The 11,289-nt window shown below is 46.5% G+C and overlaps 1 protein-coding gene across 1 annotated transcript in view; it reads left to right on the forward strand.

Annotated features, from left to right (window-relative positions):
* LOC149435424 (NACHT, LRR and PYD domains-containing protein 6-like) overlaps positions 1-9,171 on the forward strand; it is a 72,618-nt gene extending 63,447 nt beyond the window's left edge. Inside the window, 2 exon segments of the mRNA XM_089662668.1 lie at positions 8,405-8,424; positions 8,427-9,171. Of these exon segments, the coding sequence (XP_089518794.1) occupies positions 8,405-8,424; positions 8,427-8,488 (82 nt within the window). The 3' untranslated portion in view covers positions 8,489-9,171.
* The last annotated feature ends 2,118 nt before the right edge of the window (positions 9,172-11,289 follow it).

Genomic DNA, 11,289 nt, shown 5'->3' on the forward strand with positions numbered 1-11,289 from the left:
CTCCTTCGAGCTTACAATCTAGGAGGGAGGGGATGGTGGCACAGGAGGAGATAGCTATGGGGGATGGAGTGGTAGGAAGAGTGGAGGAGATCGGCAATTAGCAGGGGGTGGGGTACGCTTCCCTGAAGAGGTGGGTTTTCAGGGTGCACCTGAAGGAGAGGAGAGTAGGTGATAATCTGATGGGTTGGGGTAGGGAGTTCCAGAGGATGGGTGATGCCCTGGAGAAGTCCTGGAGGCGGGCATGGGAGGAGGAGACCAGGGAACTAGAGAGAAGGAGGTCTTGTGAGGAGCGGAGAGTGCGTGTTGGGTGGTACTTGGATATTAGGTCAGTGATGTAGTTCGGGGCAGTATGGTGGACAGCTTTGTACGTCAGTGTTAGGATTTTGAATTTGATCCGTTGGGCAATCGGAAGCCAGTGGAGGGATTGGCAGAGGGGGGTGGAGCCAGTGAGGGATTGGCAGAGGGGGGTGGTGGAGATGGAGCGGTTGGAAAGGTGAATGAGTCTGGCAGCCGTATTCAGGATGGACTGAAGCAGGGATAGCCAGCGGCGAGGCAGGCCAGTGAGGAGGGAGTTGCAGTAATCGAGTCGTGATATGATGAGGGAGTGGATGAGCTGTTTAGTGGTTTCTGGAGTTCGGAACTTGCGGATTTTGGCGATGTTGCGGAGGTGGAGTCTGCACGAGTTTGTTAGTGATTGGACTTGGGGCTGGAAGGATAGATTGGAGTCTAGAATGACACCAAGTACTCTGGCCTGCGGGGAGGGACTGATGGTGGCATTGTTGGTTGTGATGGAGAGGGTGGGGGGGGGTGTCCGGGCTGGGGGGAAGACTAGGAGCTCGGTTTTGGAGAGGTTCAGTTTGAGGAAGTGGAGTGACATCCAATCTGATATGTCGTTCAGTAGGCTAGTGATTCGGAGACTGAGGGGGTGAGGTGGGGGGTTGAGAGATAAATTTGCGTGTCGTCGGCATAGAGGTGGTAGTTGAAGCCGTGAGAGTGTATGAGTTGGCCAAGGGAGGAGGTGTAGATGGAGAAGAGAAGGGGCCCGAGGATGGAGCCTTGAGGGACCCCAACAGAGAGGGGGAGTGAGGGGGAGGTGGTAGCGTTATAGGTAATGCTGAAGGAGCGTTGTGATAGGTAGGATGAGAGCCAGGAGAGAGCGGAGTCTCTGAGGCCAAGGGAGTGTAGTTTTTTGAGGAGGAGGGGGTGGTGGACTGTGTCGAAAGCCGCAGAGAGGTCGAGGAGTAGGAGGACTGAGTAGTGGCCATTAGCTTTGGCTGTTAACAGGTAATTGGTGAGTTTGAGTAAGGCGGTTTCGGTGGAGTGTACAGGACGGAAGCCGGACTGTAGGGGATCGAGGAGGTTGATGTCATTGAGGTAGGAGCTTAGGCAATTGTAGACTAAGCGCTCGAGGAGTTTGGATGTGAATGGCAGCAGGGAGATGGGTCTGAGGTTGTTTGGGTCGGTGGGGTCCAGGGAGGGCTTTTTAAGTATGGGGGTGATGTGCGCGTGCTTTAGAGGGGAGGGGAATGCGCCAGAAGAGAGGGAGAGATTAAAGATGTGGGTGAGGGAATGTAGGATGGAGGAGGAGGGAGATCATAGGAGTTGTGAGGGGACAGGGTCGAGGGGGCAAGTGGTGAGGCGGGCTTCTGAGAAGACCTTAGTGACCTCTTCAGTGGTAGTGGAGTGTTGAGGGGGCTTCAGTGTGAGGGATGTTAGGTGGGGTGGAGGTCTGGACAGTGGTGAAGGCCAAGGGAGAGGGGTGTTGAGGGGGTTGCTGTGTGAGAGGGGATGGGTGGGGTGGAAGTCTGAGCAGTGGCAATGTCCCTACAAATTGTGTCAATCTTGTTTTTGAAGTGATTGGCAATCTCGTGGGCGGTGAGTGAGGTACTGGGTGGAGGTGGGGCGGAGAGAGGGTTGAAAGTAGAGAAGAGCCGGCGAGGATTGGAGGAGAGGGTATTGATGAGGGTCACAAAGTAGGCTTGTTTGGCAGCGTGAAGGGAGGAGGTGTAGGTGTGGAAGGCGGATTTATAACGGGTGTACGTTAGATGGGATCTGGTTTTGTGCCAAAGTCGCTCCAGCGCACTACTGCATTGTTTGAGATTTTTGGTGTGATCAGTCTGCCAGAGCTGGAGCTGTCGGGGTCTGATGTTTTGTGTGGTTAAAGACGCTAGTGAGTTTATAGTGGTTGACAGCGAGTTGTTATAAACAGTAGTGGCCAGGTCAGGGCAGGACAGGGGAAGGATACTGTCGTAAAGTTGATCAGCTGCAGAGTGGAAGGAGGCAGGGTTCAGGTTGCAGGGGTTTCGGCTGGTGATGGTTTGACATTTGGAGGGATAGGTGTTTGAGGATGAGGAGACAGAGAAGGTGAGAGATTGTGATCAGACAGAGGGAAGGGGGGGGGGTGTTTGTGAGGTTGTGGGGGGTGCAGAGACGGGAGAAGACAAGGTCCAGGGCGTTCCCGTCGGAGTGGGTGGTGGATTGTATGCACTGTGCGATGGAAAAGAGGAGGTTAAGTGGAGGAGATGAGATGTGGCCGGGTTATTGATGTTGACAGGGATGTTGAAGTCACCAAGGATGATGGTGGGTAGCCAGGAGGAGAAGTCATCAAGGAAGCGGGATACTGGTCCAGGAGGCCGATAGATTACTGCAATCCTCAGAGAGATATAGTCGGATGCAGTGGACCTCAAAGGAGGAGAAGGATAGGGAGGGGGGTCTAGGAGGACTTGGAAGGTGCTCAGCGGTGACAGGAGCAGACCAACCCCACCTCCTTTACGACCGTTGGGTCTGGGTGAGTGGGTCCAGGTGAGACCTCCATAGGAGAGTGCCGCAGGGGAGGTAGAGTCAGTGGCCTGGATCCAGGTTTCCGTGATCACTAGGAGGTTGAGGGAGCGGGAAACAAAGAGGTCGTGATTGGATCGGATAAGTAGGATGGATTGCGTTTTATTGGGATGGAAGAACTCCGACATCTGGAGGAGGGGGAGGGAGTTGGGAGGGAAGAGTCTAAGGCCGGCCATACATGGGTCGAAAATCATCCGAAAATCGGGCGATTTTCGCTCTATTAGTGGGTCAATGGCACTGGCCTATTTTCGTGGTCCCTCCCTTTTTGGTGATCGGGCATGTTGGAAAATTCGTGAAAAACAACCGATTTTCGACTCAATGATGGTCAAATCGTACGATTGTTTATCCGAAAAGATTATGCGCCATGAGCCGTGTTTTGGAAGGAACAGAAGTTTCGCCTGTTATATGGGGTGAACTTTATGACTCGGTCGGCCAATATTCAAAATCAATGATGGCGCCATTGGGGGATATCTGTACTGTCCTGACATTTGGGGGGATATCTGTCCCGTCCTGACATTTGGGGGGATATCTGTCCCGTCCTGACATTTGGGGGGATATCTGTCCCGTCCTGACATTTGGGGGGATATCTGTCCCGTCCTGACATTTGGGGGATATCTGTCCCGTCCTGACATTTGGGGGATATCTGTCCCGTCCTGACATTTGGGGGGGTATCTGTACTGTCCTGACATTTGGGGGATATCGGTCCCATTCTGACATTTGGGGGATATCGGTCCTGTCCTGACATTTGGGGGATATCTGTACTGTCCTGACATTTGGGGGATATCTGTCCCGTCCTGACATTTGGGGGATATCTGTCCCGTCCTGACATTTGGGGGGGTATCTGTACTGTCCTGACATTTGGGGGATATCGGTCCTATTCTGACATTTGGGGGATATTGGTCCTATTCTGACATTTGGGGGATATCTGTCCTGTCCTGACATTTGGGGGATATCTGTACTGTCCTGACATTTGGGGGATATCTGTACCGTCCTGACATTTGGGGGATATCTGTACCGTCCTGACATTTGGGGGATATCTGTTCTGTCCTGACATTTGGGGGATATCTGTTCTGTCCTGACATTTGGGGGATATCTGTACTGTCCTGACATTTGGGGGATATCTGTACTATTCTGACATTTGGGGGATATCTGTACCGTCCTGACATTTGGGGGATATCTGTACCGTCCTGACATTTGGGGGATATCTGTACCGTCCTGACATTTGGGGGATATCTGTACCGTCCCGACATTTGGGGGATATCTGTACCGTTCTGACATTTGGGGGATATCTGTACCGTCCTGACATTTGGGGGATATCTGTACCGTCCCGACATTTGGGGGATATCTGTACCGTCCCGACATTTGGGGGATATCTGTACCGTCCCGACATTTGGGGGATATCTGTACCGTTCTGACATTTAGGGGATATCTGTACTGTCCTGACATTTGGGGGATATCTGTACCGTCCTGACATTTGGGGGATATCTGTACCGTCCTGACATTTGGGGGATATCTGTCCTGTCCTGACATTTGGGGGATATCTGTCCTGTCCTGACATTTGGGGGATATCTGTCCTGTCCTGACATTTGGGGGATATCTGTACCGTCCTGACATTTGGGGGATATCTGTACCGTCCTGACATTTGGGGGATATCTGTACTATTCTGACATTCTTGGACCTCAAGAAATTAGATTGGCCGTCAGTACTTCAGGATTGATCAATATTCAGATCTTTACCATAGTTTGTGAACTCTATAACTTTCCTACAAACTAAATAATACATCCTAATTTGGGTTATTTTCACCAAAGACATGGAGCAGAATACATCTCGGCCTAAATTTATGAAGAACAATTATTTATTTGCAAACTTTTATAACAGAAACAAAGAAAAACGTGTTTTTTTTTTCCAAATTTTCGGTCTTTTTTGTTAATTTAGCAAAAAATAAAAACTCCGGCGGTGATTAAATACCACCAAAAGAAAGCTCTAGTTGTGTGAGGAAAATGATAAAATTTTAGTTTGGGTACAATGTTGTATGACAGCGCAATTGTCATTCAAAGTGTGAGAGCGCTGAAACCTGAAAACTGGCCTGGGCAGGAAGGGGTAAAATTGCTGGTATTGAATTGGTTAATAAACTACATTTTTTTGAAAGATTTTTTTTTACTTCTGACTTTCTGCTTTTACCACTCGCCCTCCAAAGGATTTGCCCCCCTTCATGACCAGGCCATTTTTTTTTGCGATACAGCGCTGCGTTACTTTAACTGACAATTGCGCGGTCATGCACCACCACACTCAAATTAAATGTATGTCCTTTTTTCCCACAAATATATCTCTCTTTCAGCTGTAGTTGATCGTCTGTGCGGTTTTTATTTTTCGCACTATAAAAAAAAAAAGACCGACGAGTTTGAAAAGAAACCCCCAATATTTTTGACTTTTTCCAATTAACCCCTTGCCTACCGGGCACTTTTACCCCCCTTCCTGCCCAGGCCAATATTCAGCTTTTAGCGCCGCCGCACTTTGAATGACAATTGCGCAGTCATGCAACACTGTACTCATATGAAATTTGTATAATTTTTTAACACAAATAGAGCTTTCTTTTGGTGGCATTTAATCACCATTAGGTTTTTTATTTTTTTCTAAATGAACAAAAAACACCTGAAATGTTTGATAAAAAACGCACTTTTCTTTGTTTCTGTTATAAAAGTTTGCAAATAAATAACATTTTCTTCATAAATTTAGGTCAAAATGTATTTTGCTACATGTTCTTTGGTGAAAATAGTAATAATCATTGAATTTGAAATTTTTTTTTTCCAAATGTTTTCTGTTATTTTTTTCATTTTTTATTAAAATTTCTTTTTTTTTTTTTTTACTATCTTATTTTTCAGCGCACTGCGACCAAAGCAATACAATGTTACCATAGTAACAGTGACCTCCTCTGGGCCAGTGAACGGGATGTTTTTTTTTTACCACATTATAATTGTTCATACCGATGTATTTCATTGATATTTGCAATCATTGTTACTGAATGAAACAGAGTCTTTTGTTGTGATTAGCTTTGATTGGGCAAAGCTGATCACACGATACAGATGGCCTGTGATTGGCCCTGTCTGTATCATGTGACAGCCTTGACCAGTCACAGATAACAACATAATTGTATACAATGGATGGCATGAAAGGGAGCCAAGGGAGGAATAGTGCCCCATCATTGGGAGGAATTGTGCCCCATCATTGGTGTCATGGGGAGGAATTGTGCCCCATCATTGGTGTCAGTGGGAGGAATAGTGCCCCATCATTGGGAGGAATTGTGCCCCATCATTGGTGTCAGTGGGAGGAATAGTGTCCCATCATTGGGAGGAATTGTGCCCCATCATTGGTGTCAGTGGGAGGAATAGTGCCCCATCATTGGGAGGAATTGTGCCCCATCATTGGTGTCAGTGGGAGGAATAGTGCCCCATCATTGGTGTCAGTGGGAGGCATAGTGTCCCATCATTGGTGTCAGTGGGAGGAATAGTGTCCCATCATTGGTGTCAGTGGGAGGAATAGTGCCCCATCATTGGTGTCAGTGGGAGGAATAGTGTCCCATCATTGGTGTCTTTGGGAGGAATAGTGCCCCATCATTGGTGTCTTTGGGAGGAATAGTGCCCCATCATTGGGAGGAATTGTGCCCCATCATTGGTGTCATGGGGAGGATTTGTGCCCCATCATTGGTGTCAGTGGAAGGAATAGTGCCCCATCATTGGTGTCATTGGGAGAAATTGTGCCCCATCATTGGTGTCATTGGGAGGAATAGTGCCCCATCATTGGTGTCTTTGGGAGGAATAGTGCCCCATCATTGGGAGGAATTGTGCCCCATCATTGGAAGGAATTGTGCCCTATCATTGGTGTCATGGGGAGGAATTGTGCCCCATCATTGATGTCATGGGGAGGAATTGTGCCCCATCATTGGTGTCAGTGGGAGGAATAGTGTCCCATCATTGGTGTCATTGAGAGGAATTGTGCCCCATCATTGGTGTCTTTGGGAGGAATAGTGCCCCATCATTGGGAGAAATTGTGCCCCATCATTGGTGTCATTGGGAGGAATAGTGCCCCATCATTGGTGTCAGTGGGAGGAAGAGTGCCCCATCATTGGTGTCTTTGGGAGGAATAGTGCCCCATCATTGGTGTCTTTGGGAGGAATTGTGCCCCATCATTGGGAGGAATTGTGCCCCATCATTGGGAGGAATAGTACCCCATCATTACTGTCATTGGGCCCTGTTGTTGGTGTCATTGGGAGGAATTGTGCCCCATCATTACTGTCATTGGGCCCCATCATTGGTGTCATTGAGAGGAATTGTTCCCCATCATTGTTGTCAGTGGGAGGAATAGTTCCCCATCATTGGTGTCTTTGAAAGGAATTGTGCCCCATCATTGGGAGGAATTGTGCCCCATCATTGGGAGGAATTATGCCCCATTATTGAGAGGAATTGTGCCCCATCATTGGTGTCATGGGGAGGAATTGTGCCCCATCATTGGGAGGAATTGTGCCCCATCATTGGGAGGAATTGTGCCCCATCATTGGGAGGAATTGTGCCCCATCATTGGGAGGAATTGTGCCCCATTATTGAGAGGAATTGTGTCCCATCATTGGTGTCAGTGGGAGGAATAGTGCCCCATCATTGGTGTCAGTGGGAGGAATAGTGCCCCATCATTGGTATCAGTGGGAGGAATAGTGCCCCATCATTGGTGTCTTTGGGAGGAATTGTACCCCATCATTGGTGTCAGTGGGAGAAATAATGCCCCATCATTGGTGTCAGAGGGAGGAATAGTGCCCCATCATTGGTGTCAGTGGGAGGAATAGTGCCCCATCATTGGTATGAGTGGGAGGAATAGTGCCCCATCATTGGTGTCAGTGGGAGGAATAGTGCCCCATCATTGGTATCAGTGGGAGGAATAGTGCCCCATCATTGGTGTCAGTGGGAGGAATAGTGTCCCATCATTGGTGTCAGTGTGAGGAATAGTGCCCCATCATTGGTGTCAGTGGGAGGAATAGTGCCCCATCATTGGTGTCAGTGGAGGAATAGTGCCCCATCATTGGTATCAGTGGGAGGAATAGTGCCCCATCATTGGTGTCAGTGGGAGGAATAGTGCCCCATCATTGGTGTTAGTGGGAGGAATAGTGCCCCATCATTGGTGTCAGTGGGAGGAATAGTGCCCCATCATTGGTGTCAGTGGGAGGAATAGTGCCCCATCATTGGTGTCAGTGGGAGGAATAGTGCCCCATCATTGGTGTCAGTGGGAGGAATAGTGCCCCATCATTGGTGTCAGTGGGAGGAATAGTGCCCCATCATTGGTGTCTTTGGGAGGAACTGTGACCTGTCATTGGGAGTTATTCTGCTCCTTTAATGGCGTTAGCAGGGGGGGGAATTATGCCCCATTGTTGGTATCAGTTGAGAAAAAACTGCCCCAAGGCCAGATAAAAGTAGGTGAAGGGCCACATCTGGCCCCCAGGCCTCAGTTTGGAGACCCCTGGTTTAGAGGAAGCACAGAGTTAGTATAGGATTTTGCTGACATTTTCTTTCCTCTCTTCCAGCATGACTACCAAAGACATACCGGGGAAACCGCGAGAGAACTAGAAATCCTCCGGCCTGGACTCAGCATCTACACCTGTAAATGATGTCAGCAGAAGACGTCATCACGCTGTATGTGGAGGATATTTGGCTCGAACCGTGAATCCTCTTTGATTTTTTCTTTAAGAAAGATCGCCATGATAAACCTTCTCCCTGCCCAGCAACGCTGCACTGAAATCAACTTTATATCATTTTTTTTATTTAAACAGAGCTTTTTTTAATATTTACTCACCGCTGGGTTTTATTTATGTATTTATTTATTATGTAAAGAAAAAAAGACTAGAATTTTTTATTAAATAAATTAAGTTTTTTGAAAGAAGAAAAAAAAATGTTTCTGAATTTCTGCTTTAACCCCTCGCCCTCCAAAGGAAGGATTCCCCCCCCCCCCCTTCCTGACCAGGCACATTTTTTGATGTGAGCCGAGCCCTACAAGGACCAAGAAATAGATTCATCACCAACTTGAAAAGGCAATATAAACAAATAGAAAAAAAAATGTTAGAAGGCATTGGCCAATATTAACCACGCCCCCTCCAGAGGATTTACCCCCCCCCCCCCCTCCTGACCAGGCCATTTTTTGTGTTACAGCACTGCGTTGTTGTAACTGACAGTTGCGCGGTCATGCAACACTGCACTCAAATGAAATTTACATCCTTTTTCCCCAACAAATTGAGCTTTCTTTTGGTGGTATTTGATCGCGGTTTTTATTTTTCTGTGCTATAAACAAAACAAGACCGACAATTAAAAATAAATAAATAAATAAATTATATATACTGTGTGTGTATATATATATATATGTGTGTGTGTGTGTGTATATATATGTGTGTGTGTGTGTGTATATATATATGTGTGTGTGTGTGTATATATATATGTGTGTGTGTGTGTGTGTGTATATATATATATGTGTGTGTGTGTGTGTGTGTATATATATATATGTGTGTGTGTGTGTATATATATATATGTGTGTGTGTGTGTATATATATATGTGTGTGTGTATATATATATGTGTGTGTGTGTGTGTATATATATATGTGTGTGTGTGTGTGTATATATATATGTGTGTGTGTGTGTGTATATATATATATATGTGTGTGTGTGTGTGTGTGTATATATATATATGTGTGTGTGTGTGTGTATATATATGTGTGTGTGTGTGTGTGTGTGTATATATATATATGTGTGTGTGTGTGTATATACAGTCATGGCCGAAATTGTTGGCACCCTTGATATTTCTCCAGGAAATCATGTATTTCTCACGAAACGTATTGCATTAACACATGTTTTGCTATACACATGTTTATTCCCTTTGTGTGTATTGGGACAAAACAAAAAAAGGGAGGAAAGAAAGCAAATTCGACATAATGTCACACAAACCTCCAAAAATGGCCTGGACAAAAGTATTGGCACCCTTTCACAACTGCGGATAAATAAGAATGTTACAAGCATGTGATGCTCCTGTAAACTCACCTGGGGCAAGTAACAGGTGTGGGCAATATAGAAATCACACCTGAAAGCAGATAAAAAGGAGAGACGTTCACTTAACCTTTGCATTGTGTGTCTGTCTGTGCCACACTAAGCATGGACAACAGAAAGAGGAGACGAGAACTGTCTGAGGACCTGAGAACCAAAATTGTGGCAAAATATCAACAATCTCAAGGTTACAAGTCCATCTCCAGAGAACTAGATTTGCCTTTGTCCACAGTGCGCAACATTATCAAGAAGTTTGCAACCCATGGCACTGTAGCTAATCTCCCTGGTCGTGGACGGATGAGGAAAATTGATGAAAGATTGCAACGCAGAATAGTCCGGATGGTGGATAAGCAGCCCCAAACATGTTCCAAAGACATTCAAGCTGTCCTGCAGGCTCAGGGAGCATCAGTGTCAGCGCGAACTATCCGTCGACATTTAAATGAAATGAAACGCTATGGCAGGAGACCCAGGAGGACCCCACTGCTGACACAGAGACATAAAAAAGCAAGACTACAGTTTGCCAAAATGTACTTGAGTAAGCCAAAAGCCTTCTGGGAAAACGTCTTGTGGACAGATGAGACCAAGATAGAGCTTTTCGGTAAAGCACATCATTCTACTGTTTACCGAAAACGGAATGAGGCCTACAAAGAACAAAACACAGTACCTACGGTAAAATATGGTGGAGGTTCAATGATGTTTTGGGGTTGTTTTGCTGCCTCTGGCACTGGGTGCCTTGACTGTGTGCAAGGCATCATGAAATCTGAGGATTACCAAAGGATTTTGGGTCGCACTGTAGGGCCCAGTGTCAGAAAGCTGGGTTTGCGTCCAAGATCCTGGGTCTTCCAGCAGGACAATGACCCCAAACATACGTCAAAAAGCACTCAGAAATGGATGGCAAAGAAGCGCTGGAGAGTTCTGAAGTGGCCAGCAATGAGCCCAGATCTAAATCCCATTGAACACCTGTGGAGAGATCTTAAAATTGCTGTTGGGAAAAGGTGTCCTTCCAATAAGAGAGACCTGGAGCTGTTTGCAAAGGAAGAGTGGTCCAAAATTCCGGGTGAGAGGTGTCAGAAGCTTATTGATGGTTATAGGAAGCGACTGATTTCAGTTATGTTTTCCAAAGGGTGTGCAACCAAATATTAAGTTAAGGGTGCCAATACTTTTGTCCAGCCCATTTTTGGGGTTTTGTGTGACATTATGTCATATTTGCTTTTCTGCCTCTGTTTTATATTTGTTCCAATACATACAAAGGGAATAAACATGTGTATAGCAAAACATGTGTTAATGCAATACCTTTTTTGTGTGAAATACTTGATTTTCAGGAAAAATATCAAGGGTGCCAACAATTTCGGCCATGACTGTATATATGTGTGTGTGTGTG

The sequence above is a fragment of the Staurois parvus genome, unplaced genomic scaffold (assembly GCF_062004578.1).
Source record: "Staurois parvus isolate SC_StPar_1 unplaced genomic scaffold, SC_StPar_1.0 ptg001517l, whole genome shotgun sequence".
Lineage (NCBI taxonomy): Eukaryota > Metazoa > Chordata > Amphibia > Anura > Ranidae > Staurois > Staurois parvus.